Source organism: Equus asinus, chromosome 23 (assembly GCF_041296235.1).
Source record: "Equus asinus isolate D_3611 breed Donkey chromosome 23, EquAss-T2T_v2, whole genome shotgun sequence".
Classification (NCBI taxonomy): domain Eukaryota; kingdom Metazoa; phylum Chordata; class Mammalia; order Perissodactyla; family Equidae; genus Equus; species Equus asinus.
In genome coordinates this window covers 26920182-26936459 of record NC_091812.1, presented here as the reverse complement: position 1 = coordinate 26936459, position 16278 = coordinate 26920182, and the positions used below count along the sequence as shown (strand labels likewise).

General features: G+C 34.2%; 1 protein-coding gene across 7 annotated transcripts in view; it reads left to right on the top strand.

Moving 5' to 3' along the window:
* The window catches only part of VPS13A (vacuolar protein sorting 13 homolog A), a 231748-nt gene that overhangs the window by 117422 nt on the left and 98048 nt on the right, over nucleotides 1-16278 (top strand). For all 7 annotated transcript variants that reach the window (XR_011497472.1, XR_006525972.2, XM_014832544.3 and 4 more), the window contains 4 exons: nucleotides 1340-1507; nucleotides 3101-3405; nucleotides 9681-9828; nucleotides 12711-12855. Coding sequence is in view for 5 of the 7 variants with exons in the window: in XM_014832544.3 (XP_014688030.2) it covers nucleotides 1340-1507; nucleotides 3101-3405; nucleotides 9681-9828; nucleotides 12711-12855 (766 nt within the window). In the remaining 2 variants the exon portion in view is untranslated. The remainder of the gene's footprint in view (nucleotides 1-1339; nucleotides 1508-3100; nucleotides 3406-9680; nucleotides 9829-12710; nucleotides 12856-16278) is intronic.

The window sequence follows — 16278 nt, the reverse complement described above, 5'->3', positions numbered from 1 at the left end:
GCCCCATCTTTCTGATGAGCACCTAGCAGAGAGCTCCTAATGAAGTACTTCCAATTGAGTGTGAACTCCTCTTGTGTCTGTGGCTCCTAGGGATTCTAGATCTCACATTAGTTCGTAGTCAACTTTTTACCATTTTAGCTAATTCTTCTTACCTAGCTTGTGTGATATCTGGCATCTCTTTCTCCTGCCCCCTTACCACAAGTGACCTGGTGCTTATGTTCTCTCTTTCAAAGGTACCTTTTTTCCTTAGCTTTCAGGCTGCTTGGTTGGCTTGTGACATCAGATTTCTAATGGTTTTAAGAAAAGTTATGATTTTGTAGTATATCTGGTTTTTTTCTTGTTAAAGTTTAGAATGGTCCTCTCCCCAGCATTCTACCTCCTGGGCAGAACTCTGAGCAGAATTCTTACAGACTTCTTTTCAGTCTCATCTTGCACCCTAGCCTTCACAGGTCCTTTGTATCTTTGATTCCTGAGATTTTCTTTGTTCTGTGGTTGGAATTCATTTGCTTGTTGATGGCTCTTCAGTCCTCTGCCTTGCTTCTAGCATTTAGGAGATTAAGAAAACTGTAAACTAAGTTAGTGCTCTATGCATCTTCCAAAATATTTTTGACATTTCACATCTGCTGTTATCTCCACCATTTTTAACTAGTATTCCAGAGTTTGAGCTTATAAACTGCTGTAGGTAGTTCTTGTTCGGCAATTAAGATGACTCATTACAAACTAATACAGAACGGAAAATCTATTTACATACCTCAAATGAAGACAAGTAGATTACATTATTTATTTATTTATTTATTTTTTGTAAGGAAGATTGGCTCTGAGCTAACAATTGTGCCAATCTTCCTCTATTTATGTGGGACACTGCCACAGTGTAGCTTGACAAGTGGTGCTAGGTCTGAACCTGCGAACCATAGGCTGCTGAAGCAGAGCACACGAACTTAACCACTATGCCACCAGGCTGAGCCGAGACTACATTAACTTTTGACAGTGACCGACATATACATTTATGTGGCAATTTTTAGTACACAAGTATATACACTAAATGAAAATGTATGTTATGATAATTTTTCTTGTTTTCCCCATTGAAAAGAAAATGTTGGGCCAGACCTGCTAAATTGATTTCCTGGTTCACAAAGTGAGCTGCCACCATCAGTTTGAAAGACCTTGCCTTGTAGGTTCTAATAAAGGAGTTAGAATTGTTGCCTTATTTGTACTTGGCTTGGATACTTTGGAGGTTTTCTAAATATGTGTGAATGTTTTATTATCTTTTGCTTTATTTTTATATTGAAGACATATATCTCAAAAATGGGTTTTGAGAATTCCATTTTCTCTCATTCAGGCTGTTTATATCACTGGAAAAGAGGTTTTCAGCTTCAAAATGATTTCTTACATGGATGCAACTGCAGGTTCTGCATACACAGATATGAATGTGGTTGACGTTCAAGTTAACTTAACTGTTGGTTGCATTGAAGTAGTTTTTGTCACAAAATTTCTATATTCCATATTGGTAAGTATGTTAATCAGTTGTTTTATTTATTCTTTCCAATTAGTTGGAAATTGCTGTGCGTCAAACATAGATGAAGAAGAATTCCTTGCTTGACTTTTTCCTGATTTTTCATAATTTTCGGAGTACCATTTATAATGACCAAAATGTATAGTACATTATTTATGTAATATCATTGCCACATAGGAATATTTTAGTGAATTGAAATATATATTTTATAAATATTAAATATATGTACATTATATGTCATATGTAATATATGTTACATATGTTAATTGAATTCTTTATTTTATACATCATTGGTTTGTTTTACCTCACTTCTAGTTCTAATTAAAAGTACTAAAAATATAATTGAAGTTTACTTTGATCCAAGGTAATCATTAAGAAAATTATATTTTCTATGGGATTATAATTCTATGAATATCTGGGGCTTTAAAGGGTTTATATTTAATCCCTATATGACACCACCCTAAGGTGTTCGAGTTCTATTTCTCCTTTTCATAGTTTTTTTTTTTCCCTGTATTTTGCTCTTTCTGTTGGCTGATATTTTTTCCTGTGAGTGTCATACCTCTATGACTTCACTATTCATTCTTTTAAAATACTGTCTCCAAGTTTTGGTGTATAAACTAGATAATCAGTTGGTTCTAAATAAATAATGTTGCTGTATTTGTGATCTTTTTAACTGAGGTCAACATGCAGTTTTTCCTATAGGCATAAAAATTTTTTTATACATAAAAAAGTAAAGAACAAGTATTCCTGTCTAATTTCTTTTTTTCTGATTTCTTTTTATGTCAAATTATGTCAGTGAGCCATGTAGTCATAGCCTTCTAATCAAAAATTACTAAATATAAATTTTTTTCTAAACATGAATATTAAGTTTAATTCTTGGTATATTTTATGTCGTTGAAGTATTTTTTCCAGAATTCAGAAATTAGAAAACGTTAGAGGTTTTTTTTTGTCTTACAAACATGAATAAGTTCTCAGTCCATTGAGGTTATATTGGAAAATACAATGCAATTGTTTAACTGTTAGGGAAAGTGAGACAAGGAAAATAGATATCAGTGAAACACTGCAATATCTACATGTTGCTTTGTTCCACGGACTAGATTTTTATTGTTTTACTGTGTTTCTGTATTTGTATCTTTGTGTTTCTCAATTTTTATTGCAGAAAATTAAGATTTAATATAGACAATCAGACTTTGAATAATTAATGCTTGGTTGTACCATGAAAAAATTTTTCTTATGGAGGCAAAGTTATAAACACCAATATACATTTAATAGTCTTATTTATTTTATTTTTTATTTTTTGAGAAAGATTAACCTTGAGCTAACATCTGCTGCCAATCCTCCTCTTTTTTGCTGAGGAAGACTGGCCCTGAGCTAACATCCGTGCCCATCTTCCTCTACTTTATATGTGGGACGCCTACCACAGCATGGTTTGCCAAGCGGTGCCATGTCTGCACCCGGGATCCGAACTGGCGAACCCTGGGCCTCCAAAGCAGAACGTGCGCACTTAACTGCTGCACCACTGGCTAGCCCCAGATAGTCTTATTTATTAATGGTAACCTTAAGAATATAATTCTGTTATCTTTATAGGCTTTTATAGACAATTTTCAAGAAGCTAAACAAGCCTTGACTGAGGCAACTGTTCAGGCAGCAGGAATGGCTGCTACTGGTGTAAAAGAACTGGCACAAAGGAGTTCTAGAATGGCATTGGATGTTAACATCAAAGCCCCAGTTGTGGTCATCCCACAGTCTCCAGTGTCTGAAAATGTTTTTGTTGCTGATTTTGGACTAATTACAATGACGAATACGTTCCATATGATAACAGAGAGTCAGAGCAACCCCCCACCCATTATTGATTTGATAACGATAAAGCTGAGTGAAATGCGACTGTACAGGTAAGCTTTTCACAAGTATATTTGTGTAGAATGCAATCTTTTTCCAGCTTTTTACATTAAATGTTTTGGTATCTTGAATCTTCTCTTATTACAATGAGATTTTATTTTATTATAACTATATTTAATTTTGTAATTCTCTCTTCCCCAAGTATTTTTTGGGAATATCAATTATGGTCTCCTAGTTTTTAAAAATTTATAAAGTATTTGAAAAGCACTCCCATTTTAATTAGGAACACTGTAAAATTTATTATCCAAGGAAGTATATTTGTACTTATTTGGAATCCTTTATAGATTATAAGATTATGGAAGAAATTGGGGAATTTCTAATATAATACATTTATTGACTTTGCAAGTACAACATTACCCAAACTATTCTGTCAGCTTTGTGCTGTGGATCTGATGCTTTAATTAAAAAAAAACAAAACAAACAAACAGTAGAGTACAACCTTATGTAATAATTGGACAGAGGATAGGAATTAGGGAAATAAGTGAATATCCAGATAGTTCCAGAACTTTTTACTGTGTTTCTCTGTTATTTTGAATCACCTGTTCTAGATTTAGTTCCCTATTCCCATTCCAGCTTGGATATATCTCTGTTTATACCTTTTACTGCCCTATTCTTTCTTCCTGTCCTTTTTCTTTCATCTTCTATTTGTCTCTTTGCCTTTATTTTTGCTACTTCTGCTTCTATTTGGCCTCTGGCTGGTCAGTCTCCCTCCTGCCCTCCTTTCCATAAGTTGAATATTTTTAAAGCCGCTTTATTGAGATATAAATGGCACATAATAAATGGCCTATCTTTAAAGTATACAATTTAAGTTTTGACATGTACAGGCTTGTGACAGTTTGTGTACAGTTGTATTATTTTTTCCTTAAATATTTGGTAGAATTCACCAGTGAAGCCATCTGAGCTAGAAAGAGATCTAGAAGGCAGTTGGACATATGTGTCTGGATATTAGGAGAATGTTTAGATTTCTAAACAAGATTTGGGAGTCCTTAGTAATAGTTAGCTAGTTTTTTAAGCCGTTGGAACAAGTGAGATCACACAGAGAGTATGTAGTTTTGCTGAGGAATGCCAATATTTAAGGAATTGGCAGAAGAAGAGCCCTCAAAAGAGACTGAGAAGGAGTAGGCAGAGGGATAGGAGGGAAACCAGGAGAATGTATTGAGGCAGCATTGAAGGTCCTGTTGATGTTGTTAACTACGAATTAATAGTACATGATTTTTTTCCATGTAGTACTTGATATTTGGTATTTGAAATCCAATAGTCAGTCAGTTGGATTCAGGCAAGACTGAATTTTTAACAAGCAGGCGTGGCTGAAAATAGTGGGATGAGATTTTAATTATTGAGAGTCATGTTGATGGATAATGGAGAGAGAAGAAATTAAAGAGGGTACTGATAGAGTAAAAGATGTAGAGAGGGCTTTATAAGCTGGACATTCAGTAATCTCCTAGTCTTCAAATATAAGCACTGGCTAGTTGTTAATAGGTTATAGAAAGAGTAGAAGGTGATCAACCTGGATGATGTTACTCATAAAGAAATAGGAGAGTTGAGGAGCATTGTTGCAACTTAAGAAAAATAATTTCTGTCTCAACCCTGAGAAAGGTAAGGTGTTGAAGATAAATCGGCCGTTATTTAATAGAGCTCCATGGAAAGCTAGGTTTCAGTTAAGATAAGAAATGAATGATACATTTAGTATCATTGGAATCTGTAGAATGATTTGTTCAGCCAAGTCCAGGGATTTCAGAAATTACAGGGAAATGTTGAGGTGAGAGACTTCTATCTTAATAATATAGTATAGATATAGAGTAATAATTTTAAGCTTTAGATGGCTCCTTAACTTGGAGTTTAAACTGTGTAAAAGTCTGAATTTACTAAAAATAGAATATTTATGTATCTATATTTGATCACATTTTGCTTGATTTCAAGAAATAGTAGATGTAAATTAGGTGTAAGTCTACATTACAAATAGATTGTTTTTAAAAGAGTTCACCAAATATCTCTAGAGCATTAAATGATAATATTTATTATTTTTATGACCAAGAAGAATTATTTTTTTATTGAAGAAGTAGGTAAAATGAATTAGGATGAACATAATAGATTGCTGACAATATGACCACCCAAAGATAACTACTATTACTAATTTGCTATGTTTATTGTAGTTCATTATGTCTGCACATATGTTTAAGTAAAATAAGAATTATACTGTGTATTTTAGATTGTAAATTTTTTTCTCTTAACAATATGCTGCAAGTATTTTTCCATGTTGAGCGCATAATTTTTTCTAAATATCTCATTCTATAGTCCTTTAAAAATCCATTTGCCTGTTAGAAATTTAAGTTGATTCCATTTTTTTGCTGTTATAAATCACACTATAATGATGATTGGTATCTTTGTTCATCAATATTTATGTGATTTTTCTACTCATTTCTTGAGGATAATTCATTTCCTTTGGATAAATTCCTAGAAATAGAATTACTCAGTTATAGAGTATAACCAGTTTTCCCTGAAATAATTTTAACATAACTGACATTTGAAAATTTAATTTAGTTACAGCTTTGTTGAAAGCACATAAAGAAAAACAAGTATTTCGTGTTTGTGACCACCTCTATTAAAATCATCTTGTTGCAAAGCTCTTAATTGCATTATAAAATTTTTAGAAGGTATTTACAATATTTCTCTAAGGAAACTTAACCAAGGGCTGGAAAGAAATCTTAAGTAAATGTAGAGAGAATATTTTCCTAGACCTAAGATGTCAGTTTCTTTTAAATTAATTTATATATTTAATGCAATCTCAGTAAAAATCACAACACGCTTCTTTTTAAAGCATTTGAAAATTGTTGTGAAGTTTTTCTGGAAATATAAATAGGGGACAAGATATATCAAAGATTTTTTTTGAAAGAAAAAATTGAGATATAGGGCATAGGGGAATCATAACATTAAAAGTACTACTAAAGTATATTAAGTTGCATTAAATACAAAAATGTATTATAAAACTAAAATAATTAAAATAGTGAAACAGAATAGAAAGCTCAGCAATTGACTGTGTGTGTATCCTCATTATTCATATATATTCATATGTATACAGTCAATCCTTATTATTCATGGATTCCATATTTGTGAATTTGCCTGTTCACTAAAACTTATTTGTAACCCCAAAAGCTACTCATGGCACTTCTGTAGTCATTTTTGGACATGTGCAGAGCTGCAAGAAGTTTGGGTCTCCCGAAGCTTATGTTCCCAGCAGAGGTCTGAAACAAGGTGATGCTCTGCCTTCTTATTTCAGCTCTCATACTCTAAATAAGTGTCTTTTTTTTCTTTTTTTTTTTTCTCTTTTTTTTTGCAGGAAAGATTTGCCCTGAGCTAATATCTGTTGCTGATCTTCCTCTTTTTTTTTTCTTTCCTCCCCAAAGCCCCAGCACATGGTTGTATATCCTAGTTGTAGGTCCTTCTAGTTCCATATGAACTGCCACCACAGCATGGCAACTGACAGATGGGTGGTGTGGTTCCACACCTGGGAACTGAACCTGGGCCTCCAGGGCAGTGAGAGCACCGAACTTTAACCACGTTAGGCCATCAGGGCTGGCTCTAAACAAATGTCCTTTTTGCATGCCATGTTTTTTGCATTTGGGGGCTTTTTTTGGTTCCTCCTTCTTCTCCCCCAAAGCCCCCAAGTACATAGTTGTATATTCTAGTTATAAGTCCTTCTTGTAGTTGTGCTATGTGGGACGCCGCCTCAGCCTGGCCCGATGAGCAGTGCCATGTCTGCATCCAAGATCTGAACCAGTGAAACCCTGGGCTGCCAAAGCGGAGCGTCCAGACTTAACCACTTAGCCACAGGGCTGGCCCGTATTTGGGGGCTTTTTGTTGGTGATTTCACTGTTTAGAGTGGCCCCCAAGCATACTGCCAGTTACAACCATAAAAAAAAAAATAAAAGCACATGAATTGTGTGGTACATGAATTATCTCAATACTATTCAAAAAACTAAAGGCAAATAACATATAAATATCAGTAATAGGGTAAAAAAGAACTTTCTAATTTAAGCACTGAAGAAAAAAGTGGTAAGGGAAAAATATCGATTGGCTTTGACAGTATGAGAATATAAGTTTCTGAATATTAATTACCAAAACAAAATTACAAGGGAACTAGCATATGGGGTAATTAACACCATCTTAAGCAAAAGATAAAAATCCTTAAATATTTTAAACCAGTAAGAAAAAGATAATTTGAAAAATTGGTGAAGATCATGAGTAGTGATTCTTTGTAGAAACAAGGATAGCCAATAAACAGCTAATAGAAATATTCAACCTCAGTAATCAAAGGAATGAAAATTAATACAGTGAAATACTGTTGTTTTCCCATTAAATTTGGCAAATATTAATAATATTTCTCAATCAGGGTACAGGGAGATGGATGCTCTCATATGTTGTTTATATTTTTTTTAAAGGTTGTAGTTTTCCTTTTTCTCCCCAAAGTCCCCCGCTACATAGTTGTGTACTTTTAGTTGTGGGTCCTTCTAGTTGTGGCATGTGGGACACCGCCTCAGCATGGCTTGAGGATCGGTGCCATGTCTCTGCCCAGGATCCGAACTGGCGAAACCCTAGGCCACCAAAGCACAGTGCGTGCACTTAACCGCTTGGCCACAGGGCCAGCCCCTGATCCAGTTTCTTGAATGCAGTTTAGCAAATAAGTGTATAGTACATGACATACTGCAATCATCTGAGCCAAGTACTGGTAATACAGCAAATAATATGATAAACATAGTCCCTGCCCTCATGAAACTTTCACTCTAATTGAAGCTATAAACAAGACAATAAATACAGTATGTTAAATAGAATGATTGAAAAAGTTCAAGGTACTTGTGGGAGCACATAGGTATCTACCCCAGGTGTTAGGTAGTATTGATAAGGAAAATTTTTCCAGAGGAAGTAATCTTTTGACATAACAGTTAAAATTTCTAGCGATTTGTCCAGAGGAAGAAATTTACTCAAAGATATGTACAAAGATAATGATCCAAGTATTGTTTATTACAGTGAAGAATTAGAAATAACATAATTTTTTAACAATAGAAGGTTGGTTAAATGACTTACGGTATAGCCATATATTGTAATAGGTACCCATTAAAATTGTATATGTAGTATGCCCTTATAAGGCTTTTAGATTCCTTGTTACCAATAAGTTGAGATTGCAAGCATGCAAGTATAAGTATAGCATCAGTCTATAGTCAATTCATAAAATAGTATGATGTTAGGCATTCTGTGAGATCCTGATGACTCCTCTGTTTCTCTCCAACTGAGTAAGTTATCCTAGAGTTCTACAGTCATAGCTTCATACCCTAGTTAAAGGATTTGAGATTTTCTGCCAATTAAAATGTAAGTACATTATTTAGGAGTACCACTTTGAGATTGTCATTTGAAGGTAGAATGTGAGGCTTCTGTGGTCACATTGTCACTTGAAAGGGATTCAATAACCTACTACATTTTTTATCATTCCTAAGCATCAGTCCTGTCCTTATAAGTACTTGGAAAGGCAAAGATGGCTCGACTTAATATGAAATTGTCCATATTCAACTATTTCTGGTCCATGGAAATAGAAATTTCATATGGTGCAAGTTTGTTTTTTATAAAGTAAGGGGATATGTGATATTCTGCTACATATCTAAATCAGTGAATTAAAATGTTTGTTTTTTAAAGATTGGTCCTGAGCTAACATCTGTTGCCAATATTTTTTTTCCTTCTTCTCCCCAAAGCCCCCAGTATATAGTTGTATATGCTAGTTGAGGTCCTTCTAGATCTAGTGTGTGGACACCACCTCAGCATGGATTGATGAGTGATGCTAGGTCCTCGCCCAGGATCCGAACCAGCAAAATCCTGGGTCGCTGAACTGGAGTGTGTGAACTTAACCACTTGGCCACGCAGCCGGCCCCTAAAATGTTTTGTAACAAGGTCTTATATAATGGATGTTTACGGATTATCTCGAGATAGTTCTCATTATAAGGGTTTACTATCCGACTTGTATAGTTTTGGCACTTAACATGTTGCAAAATTTTATTTTAAAAACTCATTTCTCTGCGATATGGAAGAGTTTAGCACAGAGAAAGTCACCTGTATTTGTAGTGGGATGGAACATCTCTCATTTTGACATGGAAAGCCTGATTTTATTTTTCTCATCAGACACGAAAATTATTGATTTCTACAATTGTATATAAAATGATTAATTTTTTTAGTATATGAGCCTATATGAAATAGTTCAAAACAATTTTATCTGTACTTATAGGACTCAATTTATTAATGATGCGTATCAAGAAGTACTGGATCTACTACTGCCATTAAATCTTGAGGTGATTGTTGAGCGAAATTTGTCCTGGGAGTGGTACCAGGAAGTTCCTTGTTTTAATGTAAATGCTCAACTAAAGCCTATGGAGGTAACTTTTGGATGGTTATTGATTTTTGTTTTGTTGATTAAAAATACTGCTTGGGGATATAAGACATTTGGGGTGTAGAAATTATATATTAATCAGCTTGGTCAGGAATGAAATAGAAGCTATATTAACCTAGAATTCATTGAATGTTCTCTATTGATTCACTCAACAAATATTTGAGTGTGTACTGTGTGTTAGGCCCTGTGCTAGATAGTGGAGATACAGTGGTAAAGAAGCTGTGACATTGTCTCTGGCTTCATGGAGCTTACAGTCTAATACAGGGAGTGCTGGTGATGATGGTCCAGAGGCATGGTAGTTAGACAGTAAAAAAGTACACAGGCACATAATTAAAATAGCTATAAAGTGTGGTAAATTCCATGAAGGAAACAAATGTTAGACATGGTACTGTAAGTAGTCAGTTGGATGCATTAATATAGAACTTAGTGGAGAGGTACAGGCTGGAAATAATAATTTGGAAGTCATCAACATATAGGTGGTATTTAAAGCCATGGGAATATATGAAATAACCTAGAGAAGGTCCCAAAAGAATGGAAAAGTTGAAGATGAAAATGGAAAATGGGTCAGTACCTTAGGCCTAAATTTACCCCCCTATTAGTTGATATTGCGTCACAGATTTCTAATGTAACTATACGCAAGTTCGTATTTTTCCCTCCTGACTGGATGAAGTCAAAACTGTATCACAGGATTTGTTGAAGTGACAGCAACATATACTGTATCTGGAAGGTTTCTTGAGGAAACCTACTTAACAAATTCTCTTCCTACCCCCGACCCCAGTTTCCCTTTCTCTTTCTCCCTATAAAAGTTGTACTCAAAAAGGGAAAACCATCATTCTGAAGATTTCAGATTTTTAACTCAGAAGTATATTTAGAATTTAAAATGATGATCTCACCTGAAAATCTTTAATCTCTTAGTGTATCAGATCATATGGGCTCCTTACAGGTGGAAAGTATCTTCTTAAGATAAATAAATGAAGTCTTTTTGTGTTGGTGAGACAACAGATAGAAACTTATAAAACATAAGCAACATATTCCTCCCGGCATGCTGGGCAGATCCACTCCCCACTGGGCCCAGTCATGAGGCAGATATGTGTGAAGCGGCAGGGACACCATTTTCCTTCACTCTTCTCCAGGGAGAATCTATGCAGCATGTTGAGGTGATGCTGCAGAACATCTGCAAATGCCCAGCTGCCTTCTGGGGCAGAGGAAATTGAGTCTTCCTCTACCCTGATCCACCTGAATAGTTAGCTGCTGTTGCAGCCCACCGGGTCCACATATTTGACCCTTCCTGGACATCATCCTCTGCATCAGAGAGAGGCTGGAATCACTTACTCTAATGTATTCAGACAAAGTGCTGCATCTTGTGATTTCTGACTTGTTAGACATTGGGGGTACACAGCCTGTCCTGACATGTAGGAGCCACAGATCAACGGTCCTGGATCCTTGTGGTTCTTCACACTTCCTACACATAGCTGTTGGCAAGAGTGGAGAATAATGATTTAATATTTGTATTTGGGGGGGTATTCAATATACATATACTAATTGAAAGATGTGGTTTAGAAGTTGTGATATTTAATTTCAATTCATTAATTTATATTAACATACTATTTTTGCAATACCCTGATGCATCATAATTGCAAAATAAGTGTCATAAAGAAATGAAAATTAAAAACAAAACAACATAAGTAGCATGAATAAGGTACACGTAGACTTAATCTTAAAATTGGTATATCACCTTTGAAATACAGTCAGAGGAAGCTGGTGCAAATAAAACTATTAAATTTTGTGGCATTAAAATTATCCCCTTGAAGTGATTAAACAAGTCAATTTAAAACTCATAGGTTTTTTTGTTTGCTTTGTTGTTGTTGTTGTTTACACAATTGCTGTTGTATTAGAGTTCTCAGAGAAACAGAACCAATAGAACATGTGTGTGTGTATGTGAGTCTGGATGCGTTAGATTGTCTTCTTGAGGACTTGACTTTAGCTTCTCCCCGATGCTGAGGATGAGGTCCAGGAGGGGTCAAATATGTGGTCCATCTGTGTCCTGCCCTCCAACCATACTCCCCACCCCTGTGGGCTGCAACAGCTGCTAACTACTCAGGTGCATCATGATAGAGGAAGACCCAATTTTATTCTGATGGATCTGCCCCAGAAGGCAGCTGGGCATTTGTAGATGGTCTGCTGCATCATATATATTATATATCATATATATAACATCTAGAATAATATTTGACCAATTATCTAGGTACTGTGACCCAGCCAATTTGACATAAAACTAACCATTACAGCTTTCAAGACAGGTCTTAGGCTGGTGGTTTTAGGTTAAATTCACAACACATGGGGTGTTGAGTTAGTTTTTAAGTAAGTAAGTGGACTTAAGCATGATACTTAACCATTTAAGCCTCAGTTTCTCATAAAATCAGGATTATTATCTTTACACCTCGAATTTTTGTAAGGTTCAGATAATTCACGTAAAACACATTGTGAACTATTTTTTATTATACAAATGTATTATTTTTGATTATTCTGTATTTGTAAGTTGAGGTGCTTACTAACCAAAAAAATACAAAGTACTTGAATACTGAAAGACAAAAGTTCATTTTAAAGGTTTAAAATTACTATGTTAATTGGTACGTTCATAACAAGGAAGTTCATGATTCATAGCTTCATTAATATTGGCATCTCATTTAGTTTTGTATTTCACAGAGTACTAAAGATCACATGGTCATTTAGAAAACTGAATGTTCAGTTAGTAGAAATATCTAATGAGTTAAAAAATTGGTTTTGTAGAGAAGTGAAATGAAACAATCATTTTTCTTGTATGAAAGTAGTGTTAAAGTAAGCAAATTTTATTTTATTTTCTTACAGTTCATTCTTAGTCAAGAAGATTTAACAACTATTTTTAAAACATTATATGGCAATATATGGTATGAAGAAGGTGATAGTGCCTCACCTGTAGGAGTAAAAGATCAGCATACTGTTGCTAGTGGAGTTAGTTCATCCCATTCAGGAGGTATGTTCTTAACCTTAGGTTAGTTTTTTCTTTTCCCCACCCCCTCTACCTTACTTCTTTCCTTCCATTCTGTAGTTCTAGTTTTGGGTAAAACAAGATTTTTAAATCTTTTCTAATTAGCTAATCCCATTCAGATATTTCTAAATTGTCTGTTATTAGTCATTCTGTTGATTGTTTTTTCTTTGAATTAAGATTCCTAGTCCTGTTGTGACAAAATTCCTTAGTATTATTCTTGTTATCCCAACTTCCATAAAGATCCTTATTTTCAATTTTTCTCCCCATCCCACGCTTCTCCCTTATTCCTGGTGCAGCATATGTCCCAGATGGAATATGTATTTTAATTGATATTAGGAATATCAAAATATTAGAGATATCAAAAGATGATCATTAGTAAATGATTTTAACAAATATTTAGAAGATAGATGGAGGGAACAGGGCAGAGGGAACCATAACTCAGAACAAGGCTGCATCCAGTGTTGGATTTAACGTCCTATGTGGAACCTCACTGGGTCCTAAGTTCAACACTGGAGTACACAGAGAATTGGGTCAGTTAAGGCTGATGGGATGATTTTGGTTCACAAGAATAAAGTTCTCCTCATTCTGGCTTTTTGGGGGATCTCCAAACCTGCCTACCTCAACCTGGTGATCCACAAGAACCTCTCTTGCAAAGTCCTGAGATATTATACAATGTTTCCAGTCAGAGAGAATCCTAAAACAGAAACAACCCTACATTTATAACATCACAAGAAACCCCATCCTTAATAGCTGGAATAACAAATCCAGTCCTTTATTGTTAAATATTAACGATCAGATATGAAGAAAATGACAAGAACCTATACATGAAAGAAACCAAGATAAACAGAATAGTATTTCCTGAATGAAACAGAAATAATTCAGGGAACAGAAGAGAATATAGACAAACAGAAAACAAACTCTAATTCATAACCAGCGAGTTTTGAGAATATAAGAACTGAATCCTGCCATCATTACTTTTCATTCTGCCAAGATAAGAAACTGAGTTCTTAGAAACCAAAAATATGATTGCTGAAACTTTGAGACAAAACAAGTGCACTAAGCATGGGGTTAGAATATATGTGATTAATGAAATCTCTCATGACACAGAGGAAAAAGAAGCACAGAGACAGAAAATGAGATAAAATTTAGGAGGGAGAGAGCTTTAGTTCAAAAGGTCAAATTTCAGAATAATAAGTATTTTAGGAGAAAAAACTGAGAAAATGGAAGAAGAGAATCTTTCAAAGAAATAATAGAAGAAAACTCTCCAGGGCTAACTAAATATTGGAACAAATTCTTGGAATATAAAGAATCTACCAAGTTTCAAGCAGATTGGATAAGTAAAGATTCCTCATGCAAACACATTTTCATGAGATGTCAGGACAACAAAGGTAAGATTTTTAGTTTCAAAAAAAAGAAACAGGCTGCCTGTTAGGGACTTGGAAAAAAAGTGATTGGAATCACATTTATCACGAAAAATGGATGGGATAGTTTGGATAGATGATAAAAGACAATGGAGCAATATAGTCAGATTTCTAAGGAAAATGATTTTGAAATTAGGATTCTATATATGGCCAAACCATCATCCAAATGTGAAGACACAATAATTCTGAGATTTCCAGTGACTCAAAGTTTACTTCCTTTATACTCATTCCTAAGGAAATTAGTTTGAAAATATATTCTAGCAAAACAAACAAGGAATCCAGGAAAGAGGAAAACATAATTATGATCCAAAAACAGTGGGCCCACCCAGGAGTGCATTGAAACGGAATCCCAAAATTATCTGTGTTACTGGGCTAGAAAGTACTCTTTTCGTTAAAGAGGGATTCAGAATGCTTTAAGAAAAAATAAGTGGAAGAATGTCTTAAGAAAAATAGAATAAATTCCATATAATATGTAGAGTGAGGAATTAACTAACTGCATAAGTGATATGAAGAGGAACACATGCTTTCTGTTCCTTAGAAGAGAGAAATCTCTTCTATATATTCTGATACAGAAGTGAAGTGAACTAAATTTTGCATGATTTTGAACCATTGTTATAATGTGAAAAGAGAGTCTTTTTTGAGAGATGCACTAGTTGTGATGTTGTAGCAGCAGAGGAAGTATTGTAATAAACTATTAGTCTCTTCGTTGAAAATTATTACATGGCCATAGTTAACACATAGAAGACTTACTATGTAAATAAGAATGTAAATGTTATTAACCCCGTTAACATAGAAGTGAAGACGTAACTGACTAAAGCTGGAAAGAGGAAAATAGAACAGGTAGAGGAAATGGTAAGAACTTCAATAGTGAGGAGTATAAAGATAAGGTCTAAAAGGGATAGAACAAAAATAAACATTTAAATATATTATTATTTTCTTCCAGAAATTTTTACAAATACATCAACGTAGAAGGAATAATGTAATGAACCCACTTGTACCCATTACCCAATTTCAACAATTAGTATCACGTAGGTGCTTTTATTACTGCTATAACTCTCTTCTTTTTCTTCCCCCTACTCCCACGCCACTAGATTATTTTAAAGCTAATCTCAGATGTTATATCTTTAATTGCTGTTTATCTGTAAGCAGTAAGAACTTTACTTTTTAAAGATAGTCATGGTAACATGTTCCCTAAAAAATTAGCAATACTTCCTTTAAACCATAAGGATATCTATTTAGGCTTCATATTTCTCCTGATTGTCTCATAAATGTTTCTTTACAGGTTTTTTTTTTAAGCAATGATAAAGGGATGAATTCATGAAGAAGATAAAATAAATTTAAATGTATACATATTTACATGTATATAAATTTAAATGTAATATATATAAGCTTCAAAATATATGCAGCAAAAATTGATAGAACTAAAGGAGGAAATGCACATACAGAATCATAGTTGGAGATTTAGCACACCACTGTTAATAATTGATAGAATACAGACAAAAAAACCTGGAATATTCACAAAAATAGACCATTTTGGAGGCCATAGAGTTTTCTGACCACCTGGAATTAAATTAGAAATCAGTAGCAATAAGATGTCAACAAAGCTTGAAATATTTGGATATTAAACAATCTCTAAATAACCCATAGGTCGAAAAAGAAAAGACAGGAGAAATTAGAAAATTGTTTAAACTGAAAGATAATTAACATAAAACATAAAATTTGTAGGATGCAACTCAAGTATTGCTGAAAGAAATTTTTAGCTGTAAAGGATAACATTAGGAAAGAAGAATTTGAAATCAAAGATCAAATCTTTTACTCAAGAAACTAGAAAAAGAAGAGCAAGTTAAACTCAAAGTAAATAAAAAGAAGGCAGTAATACAGATAGGAGTAGAAATCAGTGAAAGAGAAACAGGTAAACAGTAGAGAAAATTAGCAAAGTCAAAAATTGTTTTCATTGGAAAGACTAACAGAATTGATAAACCCTTAG